This window comes from Narcine bancroftii, chromosome 5 (assembly GCF_036971445.1).
Source record: "Narcine bancroftii isolate sNarBan1 chromosome 5, sNarBan1.hap1, whole genome shotgun sequence".
Lineage (NCBI taxonomy): Eukaryota > Metazoa > Chordata > Chondrichthyes > Torpediniformes > Narcinidae > Narcine > Narcine bancroftii.
Genome location: NC_091473.1, coordinates 95,804,035 through 95,827,964, shown reverse-complemented (window position 1 = coordinate 95,827,964; position 23,930 = coordinate 95,804,035). Strand labels below are relative to the sequence as shown.

General features: G+C 38.1%; 1 protein-coding gene across 1 annotated transcript in view; it reads left to right on the top strand.

Moving 5' to 3' along the window:
* ankrd13c (ankyrin repeat domain 13C) overlaps positions 1-23,930 on the top strand; it is a 76,575-nt gene that overhangs the window by 39,200 nt on the left and 13,445 nt on the right. Inside the window, exons 4-9 of the mRNA XM_069938448.1 lie at positions 4,322-4,407; positions 15,818-15,863; positions 16,309-16,375; positions 16,692-16,836; positions 17,651-17,782; positions 20,745-20,906. Of these exons, the coding sequence (XP_069794549.1) occupies positions 4,322-4,407; positions 15,818-15,863; positions 16,309-16,375; positions 16,692-16,836; positions 17,651-17,782; positions 20,745-20,906 (638 nt within the window). The remainder of the gene's footprint in view (positions 1-4,321; positions 4,408-15,817; positions 15,864-16,308; positions 16,376-16,691; positions 16,837-17,650; positions 17,783-20,744; positions 20,907-23,930) is intronic.

The window sequence follows — 23,930 nt, the reverse complement described above, 5'->3', positions numbered from 1 at the left end:
TTATAAATGCAAGATATGAACTAGTTCAGAATAAATTTTTACATCAGTTGTATCTTGTCCCACAAAAGTTACACAGATCAAAAGCTTAAAATTTCAGAGATGTTTCATGTGTAGGACTGAGACAGGAACTTTTTTTTTACATGCCATGTGGTTGAGCATGAAAGTGAGGCCATTTTGGCAAGAAATCACAGAAAAATTATTGTATATTTAAAATGTCATGTATAATTTTTTTAAAATATTTTAAAAAGAGTAGTGGGAAACTGAAGGATTGGAAAAAACATTAAAAAGGACAACTAAATAAGAAATAATGAAAGGGAAGAAGGTTATGAAGGTAAATTAGCACAAAATATAAAAACAGATAGTAAAAGATTTTGTAAATATATAAAATGGGAGAAGGTGGCTAGAGTCATCATAGGTTCCTTGGAAGATGAGAAAAGGAGATTGATATTGAGTAATGAGGAAATGGCCTAGGCATTGAACAGATATTTTGTATCAGTCTTCATGGGTGGAAAACATGTCCAGCATGCCAAAAAGTGGTGGTGATAGGGATGTGAAGGGAGGTGAGGACCTCAATAAAATAACTTACAAAAGAGATAGTGATGAGCAAACTAATGAGACTGAAAGCAGACAAATCCCCTGCTCCTGATGGGTACTGAGGGAAATGGCAGGAGTTGTAGTCGATGTGTTGGTAGTCATTTACCAAAATTCTCTGGATTCTAGGCATGTCCTGGATGGCCGATTGGAAGACAGCAAATGTCACACCATTTTTTAAAAAGATATGTAGGCAGAAGACAGTTAGCTTAACATCTGTAGTTGGGAAAATGCTTGAAGCTGTCATTAGGATGAAGTAGCGAGTCATTTAGAATGAAGGGGTTCCATCAGGCAGACGCAGCATGGATTCAGAAAGGGCTAGTCTTGTTTGACAAACTTGCTGGAGTTCTTTGAAAATCTAATGGGTGTGGTAAATAAAGGGGAACAAGTTGATGTTGTACATTTGGATTTCCAGAAGGCATTTGGGAAGGTGCTGCAAAAAAGACTTATCAATAAGATACAGGTGAATGGAATCGGGGGAAGTATATTGACATGGATTGAGGATTGGTTAACTGACAGAAGACGGAGTTGAGATAAATGGGTATTTTTCTGATTGGCAGACAGTGGTAAATGGAGTCCTGCAGGGGTTGGTGATGGGCTGCAGCTGTCCATCATTTACATTGGGGTCAGAGTGTAGTATAGTCAAGTTTGCGGATGATACTAAATTGAGTGGAAAAGCAAATTGAACAGAGTATGCAGAAAGATTGCAGAAGGATATAGTTGTTAGGTGAGTGGGCAAAGGTCTGGCAGATGGAGTACAATGTTAGTAAATGCGGGGTCATCCACTTTGGTTGGAAAAGTAGAAGAGCAGATTATCCTTTAAATGGTGAAAAGCTGAGGCATGCAGAAGTACTTGGGAATGCTTATACATGAATTGCAGAAAGTTAGGTTGCAGGTACAATAAGTTATTAAGAAGGCAAATGGAATGTTGGCTAGAGGAATTGAATTCAAGAGAAGGGAGGTCATGCTGCAACTGTACAAGGTACTGGTGAGGCTGCACCTGGAGTACTGTGGGCAGTTCTGATCTCCATACTTGAGGAAAGGCATACTGGCTTTCAAGGCAACCCAGAGAAGATTCACCAGGTTTAACCCAGAGATGAGGGGGTTGACCTACAAGGAGAGAAATTCAGAAGAATGAGAGGAGATCTTAGAAAATGAAAGGAATAGATAAGATAGAGGCATGAAAATTGTTTTCACTGGTAGGTGAGACCAAAACTAGGGGACACAGCCTCAAGATTCAAGGGAGTAGATTTAAGACGGAGATGAGGAAAAACTGTTTTCCCAGAGAATAGTGAATCTATGGAATTCTCTGCCCAGGGAAGCAGTTGAGGCAACTTCAATAAACATATTTAAGGTTCAGTTAGATAGATTATTACATAATAAAAGGAATTAAGGGATATGGAGTTGAATCAATGATCAGATCAGCCATGATCTTATTGAACGGCGGAGCAGACTCGATGAGCCGAATGGCCTACTCTTGCTCCTATTTCTTATGTTCTTATACCACCATGTTTCACAGATGAGGTGGTATGTTTTGGATTTTGGACAGTTCCTTTACGCCTTCACATTTTGCTCTTGCTATCACTCTGATGCAGGTTAATCTTGGTCTCATTTGTCCACGAGACCTTTTTCCAGAATTCTGCAGGCTCTTTTAAATACTTCTTGGTAAACTGTAATCTGACAGTCTTGTTTCTGTCACTAACTAGTGGTTTGCATCTTGCACTGTAGCCTCTATTTCTATTCATGAATTCTTCTGTGGACATTAGTCATGGTCACAACCACCCTACCTCCTGAAGGGTGCCTGACAGATCAGAAACAGGGATTTGGGGAGTTTATTCATTATGATGAGAATTCTTCTTTAATCATCAGTGGAGGTCTTTCTTGCCTTTGCGATTACTTAGTTCACCAATACATTCTTTCTTCTTGATGATGTTCCAAACACTTGATTTTGGTAATCCAAGGTTTGGGCGATGAATTTTTAATCTTGTTTTTCAGCGGCTTAATGGCTTCTTTGACTTTCAATGGCACAACTCTGATTCTCACATTGAAAAAATAGCAACTACAGACTCCAAAGGTGAATAAAGGCTTAGAATCAAGCCTAGCTCTCTTATACCCACACCATTGAAGCAATTAAACATATATGAGTAATCATAAACACCTGTGAAGCCAAAAGTCCTGTGTCAGTGTATATAAGAAATGCTTGGGAGATCAATTGGGAGCAGGTCACACACAAACACTTCACAACACAGAATTTTTGCAGGAGACTTATGACGGACTGCTATTTTCAAAGGGCAACAATATAGCAACATGCCTGGCAGCTTTGTCTGAAAAGCAGTTTGCTGTCTGGAAGAGCATGTGATCTTTGCAGGCAGAACAGTTTTGGTCTCAGAGTAGAAGGGAGTGAGAGAGAGAAGCAATACAGACTTCGGTTCCAGAGGAACAAGCTGGCAAGCTTTGGAAGGCAGCCTGGTCAAAGGAGAGGACTGGCTATCCGGTGTTTCCCTTTGAATAGGAGAAACAGAAAGGAACTCTGTGGTGACCTGAAAGAAAGAGGTTATCATCTGGAGAACCCTGACGGGGACAAGTTTCGTCAGCAAGACTGGAGTGGCTGTCCTGGAACGAGAAAGCTCTCTCTGAAACCCTCCTGAGTGATAACTATTTACCTGTTAAGCACCAAAGCCTGGTGAACATTATTTAATGCTAACTTCTGTGCACAGTACAAGAATTGCCTGCAGCTAGTGAGATTGGACTGTGAACTGAAGAACTTTTCTAAACTTGTATACACATTACACACATGTGCGCTTAGAATTAGAGGGGGGTTAAGTAGATTAAGTCAATAGAGATAAGTTAAAATTTGATTCTGTTTTCATGTTCAAAGATAATTAAAAGTAACTTTTGTTTAAGTAACTCTTTGTATTGGTGCATATCTATTGCTGCTGGGTTTTGGGGTCCTCTGGACTCGTAACAGTCCCAAAGATTATGATGCTCTGAAATGGGGAAACTACATATAAATAGTGCTGTATTTTCTAAATGGTCAAACCAAAATGTATACAAATAACCTTGAATAAAATCTGGAATGTGCACTTAAATCATATCTGAATAGTTCACTTATAAATTTAAAACTATGGACCACAGGGGTAAATAAAGGGGAAAAAAAAAAGTGTCTTTGTCCCAAAAATTACAGAAGGCACTGAAGAACAAATGAGTTTGGTCAGTCTGTTGTATTTGAATAATGTTTAATGTAGCTATTGGGAAAATCAGATACTGGCATTCCTAAACTTTTGTACTGTTACTTCTAAATGTAAATTTGTAGTTCCTTAAAAATGGCTTGTGTGCAGCAGTCACTAAAATGCTGGAATTAAATTGATATAATGAGCTGAGAAATGAGCTGGTGCCTTAAAAACTTGTATGCCACTGGGATGGACTGACAGGGTTGCACAAAAAGATGTGAAGTTGAGTACCGGTAATTGCATTTCAACAGGGTAGAAAGACTACTCAACTGGCCAAAGTGCATTGCAACTTTAGAAAATATTGTAATGGACACCTCTGGTAATACAAATGGATAGCACAATTTACATGGCAGCTTTTTCAGATCTGTGGTCAAAGTGTAAGTAATATTAATTGTGTTCCTTATTAACAATTACCAATGTTATAATATCACAGAGGGAGATTTAATTCTGAAAAGTTTAAATTGGAGTAATTGTCATTTGTTTTTGTGGATTGTGTTTAGTTACAGCTTTGTTGCGAAAGCTTAAGCAACAGTCAAGAGAAAACGTAGAGGAAAAAAGACCTCGATTACTAAAAGCTCTGAAGGAGGTAGGTTTGAAATTTTGAAGTGTTTTAAGTTGGAGAGACGATTTTAATGAGGTAGAGTAATTTCACTGTACTGGTCCAGTTAAAAATGTCAAATAATATGACTGAATTGTGGGATATATATTTAATTCATTGACACTTTATAAACGGCAATGACTTGAAATCTGGTGAAACCCTTGAACTTAAAACTTAACTATGATTTGGAAATATTAGTTCAGTTTCTGAGCTCAGTCTGTTGTACTTTAAGCAAAGGATAGTGTGACAGATTATGTTATATTTTATGTTATGTATAGATATGTTTTTGGGAGATAAATTGTGGCAGGTATTTTAGTGTAGGTCACACACAGATACAAACACTTCAAAACACAGATCTCTTTAAAATGCAAAAGCTTGGCTCAAGGCATATAATTACAGCACGGAAACAGGCCATTAGGCCCTTCTAGTCCGCACCGAACCAAACACCCCTTTCTAGTCCCACCTCCCTGCACAATGCCCATAACCCTCCATCTTCTTAACATAACATAACAATTACAGCACGGAAACAGGCCATTAGGCCCTTCTAGTCCGCACCGAACCAAACACCCCTTTCTAGTCCCACCTCCCTGCACAATGCCCATAACCCTCCATCTTCTTAACATAACATAACAATTACAGCACGGAAACAGGCCATTAGGCCCTTCTAGTCCGCACCGAACCAAACACCCCTTTCTAGTCCCACCTCCCTGCACAATGCCCATAACCCTCCATCTTCTTCTCATCCATATACCTGTCCAACCTTTTCTTAAATAATACAATTGACTCCGCCGCCACTATTTCTCCCGGAAGCTCATTCCACACGGCTACCACTCTCTGAGTAAAGAAATTCCCCCTCATGTTACCTCTAAACCTCTGCCCCTTAATTCTTAACTCATGTCCTCTTGTTTTAATCTTTCCTCCTCTTAACGGAAATAGTCTATCCACATCCACTCTGTCTATCCCTTTCATAATCTTAAATACTTCTATCAAATCCCCTCTCAACCTTCTAAGCTCCAAAGGATAAAGACCTAATCTGTCCAATCTCTCCCTATACTCTAGATGCTTAAACCCAGGTAACATTCTGGTAAACCTTCTCTGCACTCTCTCCACTCTGTTTATATCCTTCCTATAATTAGGCGACCAGAACTGCACACAGAACTCCAAATTAGGCCGCACCAACGTCTTATACAATCTCAACATCACCTCCCAACTCCTATATTCCATGCAATAATTGATAAAGGCCAGCATACTAAAAGCCTTCTTCACCACCCTATTCACGTGAGTTTCTACCTTCAGGGAACGATGTACCGTCACTCCTAAATCTTTCTGCTCTTCTGTATTCCTCAATGCTCTCCCATTTACCACGTATGTCCTATTCTGATTCTTCTTACCAAAATGAAGCACCTCACACTTATCAGCATTAAATTCCATCTGCCATTTTTCAGCCCACTTTTCTAAGCAGCCCAAATCCCTCTGCAATCCTTGAAAACCTTCTTCATTATCCACTATTCCACCTATCTTAGTATCGTCTGCATATTTACTAATCCAATTCACCACCCCATCATCTAGATCATTAATGTATATAACGAACAACAATGGGCCAAATACAGATCCTTGAGGCACACCACTGGTCACCGGCCTCCAACCTGACAGACAATTATCCACTACCACTCTCTGGCCTCTCCCTTTCAGCCAATGTTCAATCCATTTGACTATCTTAAAATTTATACCTAAAGACTGCACCTTCCTAACTAACCTTCCATGTGGTACCTTATCGAAGGCCTTACTGAAGTCCATATAGACAACATCCACTGCGCTACCCTCATCCACATTCCTAGTCACCTCTTCAAAAAATTCAATCAGATTGGTCAAACATGACCTTCCTCCCACAAATCCATGTTGAGTGCTCCTGATCAGACCCTGTCTATCCAGATGTTTATAAGTACTATCTCTAAGAATTTTCTCCATTAATTTACCTACCACAGACGTCAAACTTACAGGCCGATAGTTGCCAGGCTTCCTCCTTGAACCCTTTTTAAATAACGGAACCACATGCGCAATGCGCCAATCCTCCGGCACTATCCCCATATCTAATGACATTTGGAAAATTACCGCCAGAGCCTCTGCTATTTCCTCCTTCACTTCTCTCAATGTCCTGGGAAAGATCCCGTCTGGTCCCGGAGACTTATCCACCTTTATATTCTTCAAAAGCCTTAAAATTACACCTTTTGTAATCTCTATATTCCCCATATTTACCCAATTTGCTTTTTTATCTCACATCTCCCAATATCCTTCTCCTTAGTGAATACCGAAGAAAAGAAACTGTTCAATATCTTCCCCATTTCTCTAGGCTCCACACACAGTTTTCCGCTCTGATTTTCTAAGGGACCAATTTTGTCTCTAGCTTTCCTCTTACCATTAACATATTTGTAGAACTCTTTTGGATTAGTTTTCACCCTGCTTGCCATAGTTTCCTCGTACCTTCTTTTAGCTTTCCTAATTCCTCTCTTAAGATTCCTCTTACATTCAATGTATCTTTCAAACATCTCCTTAACTCCATGCTTCTTATATCTAATGTACGCCTCCCTTTTTCTTCGAACCAAGTTTCCAATATTCCTTGAAAACCACGGCTCTCTCAAACCTTTTGCCCCTCCTTTTAACCTAACAGGAACATAAAGCTTTTGCACTCTCAAAATCTGATCTTTAAAAGACTTCCATCTCTCTACTACATCCTGCCCATAAAACAAATTGTCCCAATGCACACCCTGCAAGTCCTTTCGCATCTCCTCAAATCTAGCTTTTCCCCAATCAAAAACCTCAACCCTTGGCCCTGACTTCTCTCTTTCCATAATGACATTGAAGCTGATGGCATTATGATCACTGGACCCGAAGTGCTCGCCAACACTAACCTCCGTCACTTGACCCATCCCATTTGCCAACAGTAGATCTAACACTGCTCCTTCGCTGGTCGGCACCTCTACATATTGTTGTAAAAAACTATCTTGCACACATTTCACAAACTCTAACCCATCCAGTCCTTTCACAGAATGTGTTTCCCAATCTATATGTGGAAAATTAAAATTTCCCATAATTACAACCCTGTGCTTATCACATATATCTACTATCTCCCTATAGATTTGCTCCTCTAGGTCTCGGTCCCCTCCGGGTGGTCTATAATACACCCCTACAAGTGTAACCTCTCCTTTCCTACTCCTCAGTTCCACCCAAATATCCTCCGTGGATGTGCCCTCTAATCTATCCTTCCTAGGCACCGCTGTAATATTTTCCCTGACAACCAATGCAACCCCACCTCCTCTTGCCCCTCCGACTCTATCACACCTAAAACAACGAAACCCAGGGATATTCAGTTGCCAATCACATCCCTCCTGCAACCATGTCTCACTAATCGCTACCACATCATACTTCCAAGTATCAATCCACACCTTCAGCTCATCCACCTTTTTTACAATACTCCTGGCATTAAAATATATGAATTTCAGAGATTTCTCAATTTTTAATCCCTGTTTTCCCTCATCTTTACTCAGGCTCTGAGTACCTTTGCCTATAAAGACTTCACAAGTAGGTGTTAATTGTTCAAGCTGTGGAGAAATGGGTTATTGTTTTGGAAAGCAACAGATGAATGGACTCAGAAGATTGGGTCTGTCTGAATGCAGTTTGCTGTTCAAAGAGGGTCTTGTGATTTTTCTCTGTGTGTGTGTGTGTGTGTGTGTGTGTGTGTGTGTGTGTGTGTGTGTGTGTGTGTGTGTGTGTGTGTGTGTGTGTGTGTGTGTGTGAGAGAGAGAGAAAATATGCAGTTCTATAGTTCAGCAGCAGCTGTGTCTGGAACATGACAAAAGCTGGCAAGCTTGTACAAAACCCCATTTTGAAGACATTGTGAGTTCTTAGTTCAGCCTGTTCAAACCCCTTGTGGACCATGCAAGAGGAGATGGCTGGCTGTATAACGTTCCACTTGAAATAAGGGAAACAAAAAGGAACTCTGTGATGACCTGAAAGAAAGAGGTTATCATCTGGAAAACCCTGAGGGGGCAAGTTTCTTCGGCAAGACACTGACGTGGCTAATTGAAAGGGATCAGTTTGTGTCCAGAAACAACAAATCTCTCTCTGAAAACTGACAAGAACCTTTCAGAGTGGTAACCATTTACCTTTCAAGCACCAAAGCGTGGTGAATTCATAAATGTTAAATTCTGTGCACAGTATAAGAATTCCCTGATACCGGTGAACTTGGAGGAATGAGAAGTGAGATTGGACTGTGAATCAAAGAACTTTTCTGAATTTATATACACATTACATACATGTGCACTTAGAATTAGAAGGGAGCTAAGTTAATAGTAATAAGTTAGAGTTTGATCCTGTTTTCATGTTTAAAGATAATTAAAAACAACTTTTGTTTAAGTAACCATTTGTCTTGATGAATTTCTATTTTTGCTGGGTTTTGGGGTCCTCTGTGGCCGTAACATTAATTTCCCACATTTGACTATGTGCCTTCTGGCTTTTCCTGTGTACCCCAGAGGGCTGCTTTTTTTTTGAAAATTTTATTTATCATTTGCATCAATACAAAAATTAACTCAATAAAGATAATATAACAACATAATACAAAATGATACAATTTTTAAAAATCTATTTCTCCACCACCCCTCTCCCTCTTACCCCCCAAAGAAGAGAAAGAAAGAAAAATACCTAAATCTATACATTTGCTATTATTATCATAGTTATTTTATTTTCTAACTATCAATTATTAACTGCTAACTCAGAGGAGCAGGTAACATGGAGGATGTGGTGAACTTTTATTCACTAAATCCACACACGGTTCCCAGATATTATAAAAGCTCCTGATCTGATTCCTTAAACTATAAGTAATTTTTTTCTAATGATATACAGTTTTGCATTTCAATGTTCCATCTATCTATTGATACAAAATTCTCTGTTTTCCATGTTATTGCAACACATTTCTTCACTGCCGCTATTGCTATACTCAAAAATGTTTGATGTTTATCCAATTTCAATTTCATATCTGCTTTATGTATATTACCAAGCACAAATATTCTCTGATCTTTTCATATTTTTATCTTCATAATTTATCCAAATAATATACTCAAATTCTTCCACCTTTACACAGGATCAAACCGAATGTAAAAAGAAAAGTCCCTATTACCTTATTACATTGAAAACATTTATCAGAATAATTGGAGTTAAGTCCATTTAATTTATATGGGGTATAGTATAGTTGATGTAGAAAATTGTATTGAACCATTCGATATCTGGGATTAATTGTCAGTATTCAATAATGATATAGGTCTATAAGAAGAAGAAGATTGTAAAATATCTTTTCCTTTTTTTGGAATAACTTATTAATGCTGCTTTAAAAGATTCTGGCAAGTCATGTATCTCTTTCATTTGATCTAATTCATCCATTAATAGAGGAATTAATAATTCCTTAAATTCTTCATAAAATTCCAGGGGGAAAACATCTTCTCCCGGGGCTTTATTGTTTTGCAATGACATAAAAATCTCATGACTTTTTCTATCTCAGAAAAAGAATTAGATCACTCTAATTTTTCATCTGCATTTAATAGGCAATTTAACCTGTTGTAAATATTCCTCTCCTTTTCATCTTTCAAAGATTCTGATTAATATATTTGATAAAAATTCTTAAAATTATCATTTATTTCTTGCATCTTATAAGTGACTTGACCAGTTTTTTTTCTTCGTTGCAATTATTGTTCTGAAAACTTGCTCATCTTTTAACTGTCATGCTAATGCTTTATGTGCTTTTTCACCTAATTTGTAATACTTCTGTCGTGTTCTCATTATATCCTTTTCTAGGTTTATATTTATTAAGTCTCAGTTTTTTTTTGGTTCCAATAATCTTTGTTTTCTCATCATTTTTTTGCACATGTAATTCCTTCTCTAATTTCAATATTTCTTTTTCCAACTGTTCTACCTCTTTCATATGTTCTTTCTTTATTTTAGAAGTATAACTTATTATTAGACCTCTTAAATATGCCTTCATAGTGTCCCATATTATAAACTTAATCGTTACTCAATTGCCATTGATTTCTGGAAAAAAAATCTGCTGTCTTATAACATCACAAAAATCTTTCCTCTTTAATAATATTGTATTGAATCTCCATCTGTAACCTATATTTTGTTCTTCTTTCAATGAAATTGAGAGAAATAGAGGTGAATGATCAGATAGAACTCGTGCTTAATATTCAATCTTTTGAACTCTGGATTGAAGCTGTGCAGGGATTATAAACCCATCTATTCGTGAATATGTTTTCTGTCGAAAAGCATAAAAGGAATCACTTGGATGATTCTCCATATATCTATAAGTCCCATATCTTTCATTAAACCTATTGCAGTTTTGGCTACTTTAGTTTTTATAATTTTATCACCTGATCTATCTAATTTTGAATCAAAGGTTAAATTAAAATCTCCTCATAATAAAATTTTCCCTTTAGCATTTGATAATTGCATAAATATATCTTGTATACATTTTCCATCCTCTAGGCGCAAACACTTTCAAATGTGTTTCTTGTAAAAAAAAGCTTTTTTCATATAGATTAAGAATTCTTTTCTGTTTTATTGGGTTCTGTATTTCATTAATATTAATACTAATAAAATTCAATTTTCCTGCCATCAATTACCTTTATTAAATCTTTCAACCATCCATCCTTCTCCCAATCCTCCCATTCTCACAATATTAACAACATACTTCATAGATGGTCTTGATTAATCTTGGTGAATAAAGAAAAAGGAAAAGAAAGAAAATCAGAATAAAGGAAGAACTCCCACCCTCCCAAAGACGCAGTGTTGGTGTATTGTCTTTAAAGCCCTGATCTATTCGGGTTATGGTCGAAACCACACTAGCACTTATGACTCCGCAGCAATTGGCTCCGTACTCTCGACTAACTCACTTGAAATGCAATTCAGTCTCCTGTTGCATTATGTCTATACATTGACAACGAGATAGACAACAGACTCACCAAGGCAAATAGCGCCTTTGGAAGACTACACAAAAGAGTCTGGAAAAACAACCAACTGAAAAACCTCACAAAGATTAGCGTATACAGAGCCGTTGTCATACCCACACTCCTGTTCGGCTCCAAATCAAGGGTCCTTTACCGGCATCACCTACGGCTCCTAGAACGCTTCCACCAGCGTTGTCTCCGCTCCATCCTCAACATTCATTGGAGCGACTTCATCTCCAACATTGAAGTACTCGAGATGGCTGAGGCCGACAGCATCGAATCCACGCTGCTGAAGATCAAATTGCGCTGGGTAGGTCACGTCTCCAGAATGGAGGACCATCGCCTTCCCAAGATCGTGTTATATGGCGAGCTCTCCACTGGCCACTGAGAAGTACAAGGACTGCCTAAAGAAAGCTCTTGGTGCCTGCCACATTGACCACTGGCAGTGGACTGATCTCGCCTCAAACCGTGCATCTTGGCGCCTCACAGTTCAGCTGGCAACAACCTCCTTTGAAGAGGACCGCAGAGCCCACCTCACTGTCAAAAGACAAAGGAGGAAAAACCCAACACCCAACCCCAACCAACCAATTTTCCCTTGCAACTGCTGCAACCGTGTCTGCCTGTACTGCATCGGACTTGTCAGCCACAAACGAACCTGCAGCTGACGTGGACTTTACCCCTCCATAAATCTTCATCCGCGAAGCCAAGCCAAAGAAGAAATATATATTGATCACTTGTAGGTTAAAACCCTTCTCCTCATTAAACTCTTGCAATTTTTACTGTAGTAAACCCATTCAATGATGAATTTCATTCAAGTGTCACCCACTGCTTGTGTCTCTCTTTCAGGCAATGAATCCGCAAACACCTTTGCCTCATTAGGCTCCATAATAAAAAAAAACCTTGTTCTTCCCATCTGGGTCAAAACTGCCGGATACCTTAAGACAAAGGCATAACCTTTCTTCCATAATACATTTTTAACTGCATTGAATTCTTTTCTCTTTTTCAACAAATTAAAATTTGTATCAAGGTAAACAAAAATCTTATTTCCTTTATAAATCAATGGTGACTGTCTTTCTTTTGCTTGTTTAGCCGCCAGTTCCAAGATTTCTCTTACTTCGTGACACAAAGAAATTTAACCAGTATGGGACAAGGACTCTGATCTGGTTGTGGCTTTGGCCGTAGTGCTCTGAGTTCTCCCAATCGCGATGTCTCGTTGAAATTCAGTTACCCCTGTTATGAGCTCAGAGGACCCTAAAACCCAGCAGTGTTAGATATTCACCAAGACAAATGGTTACTGAAACAAAAGTTGCTTTTAATTATCTTTAAACATGAAAACAGAATCACACTTTAACTTATCACTATTGACTTAACTAACCTAACTTAACCCCCTTCTAATTCTAAGCGCATGCGTATGTAATGTGTGTGAAAGTTTAGAAATTCTTTGGTTCACAATCCAATCTCACTTCTCATTCCTCCAAGTTCACTGGTTGCAGGCAATTCTTATACTGTGTACAGAATTTAACATTTATAAAGTTCACCAGGCTTTGGTGGTTGAAAGGTAAATGGTTACATCTCAGAAAGGTTCTTGTCGGTTTTCAGAGAGAGATTTGTTGTTCCAGGACATCCACAATTGATTCCTTGTAACCAGCCACTTAAGTGTCTTGCCGAAAGAAACTTGCCCCCTCAGGGTTTTCCAGATGATAACCTCTTTCTTTCAGGTCACTACTGAGTTCCTTTTTGTTTCTCATATTTCAAGTGAAACATTAGGCAGCCAGTCCTCTCCTCTTACATGAACCACAAGGTCTTTGACCAGGCTGAACTAAGAACTCACAACCCATCTTCCAAATGGGGTTTTCCACAAGCTTTACAGCTTGTCCTGTTCCAGTCTCAGCTGCTGCTGCTGACTGTAAAACTGGAGAACTGAATTTTCTCTCTCCCTCTCACTCTCTGAGAAAAAAACCTGTTTACTCTCTCTGCTTGAAGAACCACATGATCCTCTTTCAACAGCAAGTTTCACTCCAGACATCCTGTGGCTCCGACAAGTTCTTTCATCAGTTGCCTTTTTATAAACAACAATCTATTAGGAAAGTCTCTTGAACACTCTTCAAAATTCTTGCACAAGCTGTGGAGACGATGTGTCTAGCATAGGGTAGAGCTCCATGGTATTTCAAATAAGATCTGTTTTAAGGTGTTTGGATGTAACCTACTCTAACAAATCTTTCCCAATTTATCTCCCAAAAACATATCTATATATTTTGTCACACCCCCAAAGATTGCGGAATGCAATGCTGTTAAAACTTCTTAATTTCTCGACCTTCATCACCTTCTTTAAGTCCAACAATCTTTGTTATTCCTTCGACTAAAATTTTCTAAAATGTCAATTTTTTGCATTAATTGATTTTTTTTGTAGCCGCTTCAGCTTGCATTTTCTTCATCTGTTCCTTAATGCCTTGAATCCCAAATTCATTCCCTTTAATTTTTTCTTGCACAACTTCAAATTTTCTATCCACTTGTTGCATTCCACATTTTTTTTTGTAGTTTTTATTTTCAACTATACTCTCTCCACATTTTATTGCTTCTTCCATTAATAACATCAAGGATTGCTGGACATTCTCCATATAATTTTTCATTTCAGCTGGAGATGTATTTTTTCCCACCTTTTTAGCCATAGTTCCTTGTTCAAAACTTATTTCTTGTTCTTCTTATTCTTCTTGTCCACTGGAGCTTGAAGCCTCTCAAGTCATTTTTCTCTTGCGCATGGACAGAGTCACTTCTTCACCAGTACCATGCAGCCATTGTCAGGGGAGACCCTGCACAGCAGTGTCCATAGTCTCTTCAGTTCCTGGCCTATCTCCCTCGGACAATACCTTCAGGATATCTCCTGGATCTTTCTTCAAGATGGGCCTTCATTATCTTGTACTTTTTTTTTGCTCAATGTCTTGTATTGTTACATATGGTTTTGCTTTCTTTGGTGCCATTTTAAAATGATTCTTCCGACCCCACTTCTTCCTTCTATTTTTCTTAACTTTTTCTGCATCTCTTTAACAATTTCACATACTTTATTAACTTTAACCTCTGATCTCTTAATATCACGTCTGATTAAATTTAATTCTTCCATGATCATAAGGAATGTCTCTTGAACTTTAGGGATAGTTTTAGTTTTCTTCCTTGCTCCTTCTTGTTCCAACATTTCCTCTGGACTTTGTTCTTCTTCTTCCTCTTCCTCCTCTTCTTCTCCTTTTTCTTCCAGTTCCAGTATTTTCCCCATCTCAGAGAATCTCTTGGACTCCCTGGGAGCCTGTTTAGAAGACTTGGTAAGCCATTCCGACAAGACCTCCAGTTGCTTTCAGCTGCTCATGCGTGACTCCTCGCGCATGTGCAGTTGAAGCACTCCCCTCCCCAACTCATCCAGGTGCCCCTGTTGTTGCAGGGACACTGCAGCTTGCTGGGAGGGAAGTTGGGAGGCCCTCTTCGACCGGAGAGAGGGCTTCACTACAGGTCCCAACTTCTTCTCCAAGGTAGCCTTTCTTTTCCTTCTGGCTGTTTTTCTTCCATCTTCTCTATAATCTCTTCTGCCTCTTTATCTTTCTTTGGCAGCATTCCATTTTTTTATTTATTATATAAAATATAATATAATTATAGTTTATAATTTATTCAGGTGAATTTCAGACTTTTCTCTTTTTCCTGGAGGAGCCAGATTATTCGTTGTGGCCCTACGCCATCACGTGACATCTCCCCCACCCCCCCAGCTGTTCAAATTTCAAATCCAATTTGTAATGTCCACCAGGAATTACGTAGTGGCTACCTGGAAATCTGAATCCCACTTGGACGTTGCGTGCTGGAATACAGAAATGCAAAACTCTATTCCCCTGGAGAAAATTAACTGTAACTTAAGGAAAAAAATATAACACCTTCCTAAAAATTTGGCAACCATATTTAAATTTCACAGGAGCACTGTTATAGTGTAGACCTGCACGTCTCACCACCCAGCCTTTCCAATCAATCCTTCTACTGAGGGAGGGGTGGTGGGATCCATTCCATCGCAATCAAGTAAAGTTAAAAAAAAATATAACAGCCTAGGTGCCGGCTGTCGGTCCGTGACAAATCCCTGATGTGTTCCCTACTTTTGTTGTGGGTGTCTTAACTGTGGTCTGTTGAGTGTGATGAGAGGAAGGGGAAGGGAAAAAATGGCTTGGACTCTATGGTGAATTTTGTATATAATTGATAACTAATTTATGATTGATGGAAACTGTTTGAGTTTGAAAATTTATAAATAAAATATTTAAAAACAAGATAGCAAATGGACAAAAGATTGCCCGTCAACATTGTAAAATTTTCCTATTCACAGATGAAAGTAACTAATAAATGAGATTGTTATTTGGGAAGTAACTTTGTATTTTTTTTAGCTGGGAGATTTTTATTTGGAGCTTCATTGGGATTTTCAAAGCTGGGGTAAGTGATGTGTATTTTTTCTGACTCAACTCTCAACCCTTTTCCTCTTATTTCAAACTTTAAAAAATATAAAATATTAGACATTCTCCCAACATGTTTAGGATTATAATGTTGAATATATTTACTCTTAAGATTTTGAAATAATATTATTCAAACCATATATGACATTGTTAAATGGAAAGCACATTTATAAAAACAATATGCAAAATGCTCACTTTCAAAACCCTGGATTATTTACCAATTGCATTGATTTAGTTGATTGATGTGTTTTGTTCATTAGCATTTTTAAATTAATATTTCATATGCCTCCTTTGTGTTACAGAATGTGTTTTTCAGTGAAATCAAGGCTTGTTGGCTGATTAAAAAGAGAATGTTTAGATAAAAAACTTAAGTGTACAAATGTTGGTGGATTCATTGTTCCTTTCCTGTCCCTTCTATATTACAGTGCCTTTACTTTCCAGAATTTTGCCTTCAGATGCTTGTAAAATTTACAAACAGGGTATAAACATCAGGTATGTCCAAGTTTCTTAATGAAAATGTTATAGATACCAGACAATGCTATGAATCTTGTATTTTTGTGGATGCAAACAGTTCATTGTTAGATGTGTACATCATTTACAAGGCCAGCATTTATTTATCTTTGCTGTTGCCCCTCATCATAAGATTCAAGATCCCATTCTCATGTAAACAAGATGCACAAATATTTCTCCTTTATTTATCCTATAAAGTCACACAACTGTTAATTTAAAGCAAATCCATGCAATTGAAACGTTTACTTGACCACATCAAAATGGAGTGAATATTTGTGATTATAATATGTATTTTCAGGCTTGATACAACTCTAATAGACTTTACTGATATGAAGTGTCAACGTGGAGATTTAAGCTTCATTTTCAATGGTGATTCGGCACCCTCTGAATCTTTCATAGTACTAGATAACGAGCAAAAGGTTTATCAGCGAATACATCATGAGGTGGGTTTTATGTTATTTAAATGTATTGCAACTTGATAGCACACTCTATGCTAATAATTAATATTAAAATGTGAGAGAGAGGGGGAATAGGTACAACAAAGGGAATAGATCTGATAAGGTGACTGCAGATAGTGTAATGGGTGCAATCACAAGCACACTGAGCATTTTTTCTCTCTGTAATGATTTGTAAACGGTGAAGCTTTTGGACATGCCCAGCAGATCAAGACTGTATACATAAGAACACTAAACCAAAACAACGACTGGCTGAAATGGCCTGTTCTTAGAAAGAACAAGTTTTTAAAAATATTTTATTTAAGTTTGAAGAAAATACAGAATATTGGACTCAATTATAATAATACATTGAACATAAAATCATAGAATAATATTTAAAATTATTAAATTTCTAATAAGGAGTTAGAAAGAACAAGTTAAAGAAACACAATAATTGTGAATGCTGACTCAGAGTCTTTGCAGAACATCTTTTGTTCAAGAAAGAATATGTCACCTAAATTAGTAGAATTCGTTATAGAATCTAGAACGCTGCAATGTGTCTACACTGAAGATGTGGTGATGTACTTCAAACTACAAGCTTGCATTTGGCCTCATTCTAATAGTTCAGGAGTTCACAGAAAAAAATGACCAGAGTGGAAGTGGATTATGAATTAATGTGTCAAACAGTTGGAAGCTCAAGGTTCAGAATAAAATACAGAACTGAATGAATAATTAAATAACTTTTGCAGAAATCAAATACGACTGTTGTTTATCAGTACCGTGGATAAATGGCAATTATTGTTTCCTTGCTTTTTTTTTTCAGGAATCTGAAATGGAAACTGAAGAAGAGGTAGATATTTTGATGAGCAGTGATATTTATTCAGCAACGTTGTCTACAAAATCAATTACCTTTGCACGTGCGCAGACGGGCTGGCTTTTCAGAGAAGATAAAACGGTACAATTTTTTCTATGTGTGATTGAACTTTAATCAAGTTTTATAAACTCTGTAGTATATAAATTGAGCTTTTCAAGATGTTCACTTTTGTGTAGGGGAAAAAAACTGGATATTTTTAGCCTCAACATTTAGCCCAATTTGTCATGCTCCACTCAAACCTCTTGGTCATCTCATCAGCCTACATATGATCTTCAGCTACTCAATGGTGGTAGATTCCATTTTCTTGCCAGGTTGTGGATAAAGGAGTTTAGCATGCATTCCATTATTTAATTTTTCTTGGTTGCTATTTTAGTGGCCTAAAGTCTTAGGTCAGCCTTTTCAAAGCAAAACAACTTGTCTGATCATTATTACCCAAGGGGTAAGACCTGACACTTCTGGAGAAAAAAAAGTCCCCTTTTGGCACCTTTCTTTCCTTTTTAAAATATGCTGAGCAGTACTCTGTGCATACTCTTGTATCTAAAAAGTACACCCTACTTTGTGATTTGTATTTCCTCTCCATATTTTTTCCAAATAATATGCAACTTCAGTTTAACTTTTCAAAATAAGGGATTGATCTGATCCGACGATGAAGGTTTTTGAGTGAGTGAAAGCCATATTTGATGAAATGAGAAGGGATTTGCAGGGAGTGGTTTGGGCTGATTTGTTATTTTGGAAGGAGGCAGAGAAGAATTGGAGGGCATTTAAAGGTGAGATTTTGAGGGTGCAGAATTTTTATGTTCCTGTTAGGGTAAAAGGCAGGGCCAGATGGTCAAGAGAGCTGTGGTTTTCAAGAGAGATAGGAAGTTGGTTTGAGATAAAAGGGAGGCCTGCATTAAATACAGGAAGCAAGGTATGGACGAGATGCTTGAAAGATTGTAGGAAGAAGCTTAAGAAGGAAATTAGGAATGAGAAAAGAAGGTATGAGGTGGCTATAGTGAATAGGGTGAAAGTAAATCTGAAGGGTTTTTACAACTGTGAATAGCAAAAGGAGAGTGAAGGATAGAATTGGTCCTTTAGGAAATTGGATCAGACAGATGTGTGAGGAGACAAATGAGATGGAGGAGATATTGAATGAATTTTTCTCATCAGTATTCACTAAGGAAAAGGATATGGAATTGTGTAGGATAGGTGAGGCAAAAGGGGTAATTATGGAAAGCATAGGGATTAGGAAAGAGGGGGTGTTGGAACTTCTGAGGTATACAAAGTTGGATAAGTCTCCAGGTCCCGATGGGATTTTCCCCAGGACCTTGAGGGAAGTCAGGGAGGAAATAGCGGAGGCTCTGACAGTGATTTTTCAACAGTCATTGGAGGAAGGTGTGGTGCCAAAGGATTGGCGTGTTGAAAACGTGGTTTCTTTGTTTAAAAAGGGCTCTGGTCATTATCGGCTAGTAAGTTTGACGTTGGTGGTGGGTAAACTAATGGGAAATATTCTTAGAAATAATATGTATACGTATCTAGAGGGGCAGGGACTGATCAGAGATAACAAAATGGGTTTGTGAGGGGAAGGTCATGTTTGACAAATCTTGTTGAATTTTTTGAGGAAGTGACTAGTAAGGTTGATGAAGGTAGAGCAGTAGATGTGATCAATTTGGATTTCAGTAAGGCTTTCGATAGGGTTGCACATGGAAGGTTGGTGAGGAAGGTTCAGGCACTAAGGATTAATGTTTGGATAGTCAGATGGGTTCAATGATGGCTAGAAGATAGGCACCAGGGAGTCATGATGGACAACTGTCTGTCAGGATGGAGGCCAGTGACTAGTGGTGTGCCTCAGGGATCGGTGTTCGGTTCTTTGTTGTTCGTCATTTACATTAATGATTTGGATGATGGGGTGGTAAATTGGGTGAGTAAATATGTGGATGATACAAAAATAGGGGGAGTTGTAGATAGTGAGGATGGTTTTTGGGGACTGCAGAGGGATTTGGACTGCTTAGAAGAGTGGGGTGAAAGTTGGCAGATGGAGTTTAATGTAGATAAGTGTGAAGTGCTTCATTTTGGGAAGAATAATCACGACAGGACATAAGTGGTGAAGGGGAGGGCATTGAGGAATGCGGAGGAACAGAAAGATCTTGGAATAACGGTTCATCGTTCTTTGAAAGTGGATTCTCATGTAGATAGGGTGTGAAGAAGGTTTTTGGTATGCTGGCCTTTATAAATCATAGCATTGAATATAGGAGCTGGGAGGTGATGTTGAGACTGTTCAAGGCATTGGTGAAGCCAAGTTTGGAATACTGTGTGCAGTTCTGATCTCCAAATTATAGGAAGGATATCAGTAAGGTAGAGAGGGTGCAGAGAAGATTTACTAAAATGTTGCCTGGATTGCAGTATCTAGAATACAGAGAAAGATTGAGTAGACTGGGTCTTTATTCATTCGAGTGTGGAAGGTTGAGGGGGGATTTGATAGAGGTGTATAAAATTATGAGGGAAATAAATAGAGTAGATGTGAATAGGCTCTTCCCCTTGAGGGGAGGAGAGATTGGAATGAGGGGTCATAAGTTAAGGGGCAAAACTAGAAGTAATCTAAGAGGAAGCTTTTTCACTCAGAATGTGGTGGCTGAGTGGGATGACCTTCCGGAAGAAGTGGTTGCAGCAGGGTCATTTTTTATCATTTAAGAGGAGGTTGGTTGTGAGGGGGTTGGAGGGTTATGGGCAGGGAGCAGGTAGGTGGTACTAGTGAAGTTCACTTAAATCGGTGCGGACTAGAAGGGTCGATATGGCCTGTTTTCATACTGAAATTGTTATATAGTTATAATTGTAAGAACAGAAGCTTACCAATTGTTAATTTAAGGATAACATCAAAAGTTATGGAATGAGAAAAGTTTATTTAGATCGAATTAATGTACAATTAGTCCTATCCTTTACCAATTCCAGCCTTAAAGCTAAAGATTATACATTTTTTTCTTTTCCTTGATTGTATTTAAATGTGATGCTGTGTAATTGATAACATAAGACCGCTGATTAATTTTGGGGGAAAAATATTCTACAGGAGCGAGTTGGGAACTTCTTGGCAGATTTTTACTCTGTAAATGGCCTTGTTTTGGAATCTCGAAAACGACGGGAACACCTCAGTGAAGAGGATATTCTAAGAAATAAGGCGATAATGGAAAGTCTAAGCAAAGGAGGAAATTTAATGGAGCAAAATTTTGAGGTAAATTTCATTCTCTTTTGAGATTTGTTTGTGGGTAAGTAAGATCAGTTCTCTTGTGTCTTCCAATCTGAGAATATGTAAATTGGAATTGTAAGTAGCAAGTTACTTAATCATAGTTAAAATTAATTTTAATTTGTTGTAGGCACCCATAAATAATAGTTTGTGATTTTAATGGACATGTAGATAATTTGGTTTACTTTGGTCTATTTGGTGGATTGATTGGAGAAACCTAGTGTATAATGATTTGATACTATTCAAATGATAACACTGCAGGAGCAGCTGTAACGGTAGCGCTGCCACTAGTACAGACCCACGGGGAGCAGAGACACAGTGCTCTTGTGGGGTCCAACCACCCAGCCCAGTTTGACTGCCGTCAACTCCATACAGGTTTTGACTGGCCTGTTAAATGAGTTGAATGTGGTTTTATTTAAAATTCCGCAACTGCAGGGTTTGCGCCCAAGATGGCGGTGCCTGTGATCAGCAACCATGAGGTGTTGCAGTTTCTGGGGAAGCGGAGGACTGGTGTGGGACACCAGCAAACAGGCAGACCACCCCCATCTGAGAAGGTGAAGCAGAGGAGACGACCTATGGGACAGTGATCACGGCGGTGGACCAGTGAGGGCTTCTGTGGCTGAGGAACACACTGAAGACAGGCTGTTGGTGACTCGAGGAGAGGAATCCACACACTGTGGGCTGCTGGAGACTGCCAGAAGGGATACCAGGTATCAGAACTGGGATGCTAGAGGCTGCCGCAGGCACTGAAAAGTTCCTAAACGTGTCAGAGGTCTGGAGCTTGGGTTACCAATGGTTTGGTCTGGACTCTGTGTAGCTGTTGAGGCTGCGGGAGTGCTGGAGGTTAATCCACGGACACTTGGTCCCTCTTTTGGGGGTGAGAGGAGTCTCTTTTGCTTCTCTTTCTCTGACTGTAAGAGAGACTTCTGTTAATTTCTGCCGATGGTAAATCTGCTTTACAGTAGATAAAAGTCAATTTCAGGTAATGTGACATTTTTTAATTACATGACAATAAATTGAATCTTGAAATAACTTCATCAATTCGCATCCCAATATTTTACAAATAACTTGAAGAAATAAGAGATTTTAGTTGCAATACTTCAAAGCTGGGAGCCCACACCCGATGCAAAAATCTGTTTTATTGTAATAAGCTAATATTTGTCACAATATATTGCATGAAATCTTGCCTATTTGTTGTAAAGGATCTTGTCCCCTTCCCTTCCCTGTTGCCACCAATCATATTCTGCATGGTTAGTGTTACTGGTTAGTATGAGTAGAGAAAAAAATGAATGTTTGTTCTGTTATGGCAATTAATTTGTGTTGTGGGAGTGAATGCATCTACCTGAGAAAACAGGAACTTTAATGTATAATTGGAAAAGGATATGCACCTTAAAAATATTGGTGGTTTATGGATAAGTTTCTGGGTGGCTGGACAGCGAGCAATACTTTGGTTAAAATGAGTCGTAATGAGAAAAGAAGTATGAGATAATGAAAATTCTAAGATGAGTGGAGACATAGTGTGGGATCAGGTTTGTGTATGGCTTTTAGTTTGAAATTCCAATTTATCTCAGCATAATATGTAGCAGAAGTGAACATGGAGGACTGAAGTAGTATGGGGAGAAAAGGAAGCAAAGTCGGCAGCCATATTTGCTCTCCTACAGCTATTTGATTGAGCTGCTGCTGGCCTACACCTCCCAAAACTTGATCCACGTGTAACTCAGGTGAACACTAGCAAATATTACTCAAATTATTAAATTAATTGCAATCAAAGCCTTGTTTTACTTTTTCAGACAGCATGAACATTAATATATTTCAGATGTTGGTCTTGCCCCCTTTATCAGAATCAATATGGCAGCATTGATTCCTTTGTCTAAGCTCAAATCAAAAACCTACAAAGTATTTCCTAGCAAATTTGAAAATCTGTAACTAACAAGTTAAGTTTTCTACTTTGGAATTGTTTCCTTTGTGCTCTTTGTTTTCTGAATTGATTGTGTGTTTAGAGTTAACTGTGTGTCACCTGAGATAATGAATAGGGCAGTTTTGGACTGATGCTGTCAAAGGATAACTTTGTCCTCAAGCAGATAAAATTATTCTTGAAAGATGGATATCTTTTGCAAAGAGTATATTATATGGTTATCTTAACTGATTCACCATTGAGATGCTTTTTACTGCATGCTTTGTAGACATCTCTGCATTTCCCGATTTCTTTTCAGAAAGCAATCAAGTTGAGAAAAATGTCTTCATTCAGTTTTGCAAGAATCCACCAATTTTATATCTGATTAGTTATCAGTCCAAATGTTCCATTAACATGTTTGTCACCGTAAAACAGAAATATTATGAACTAGGTGAAAAAACACACAAAATCTTAGCATGGCAGCTTAAGACAGAGCAAACTAAGAAAATGGTATTGGCAACAAGGAAAAAAGACAAACAAATTACATATAATCCAAAAGAAATTAAGGAAAACTTCAGAGAATTCTATGAACAATTATACCGAACTGAAAACGAAGGGAAAGAAGGGAAAATAGATGAATTTTTGACTAAAATTGAACTACCAAAACTACAAATAGAGGAACAAAATAAATTAACAGAACCATTTGGAACAGTAGAAATACAAGAGATAATAAAAAATTTACCAAATAATAAGACACCAGGAGAGGATGGACTCCCAATAGAATTCTACAAAACATTTAAAGATCTAATAATACCGCCCCTCCTGGATGTAATCAACCAGATTGATGAGACACAAAACTTACCAGATTCATGTAAAACAGCAATAATTACAGTGATACTAAAACAAGGGAAAGATCCACTCTCACCAGCGTCATATAGACCAATATCTCTGCTAAACACAGATCATAAGATAATAGCTAAACTATTAGCAAACAGATTAGCAGAACAGGTACCGAAAATGGTAAATTTAGACCAAACTGGATTTATCAAAAAAAGACGCACAACAGACAATATTTGTAAATTTATTAACTTAATTCATGCAGTAGAAGGAAATAAAGC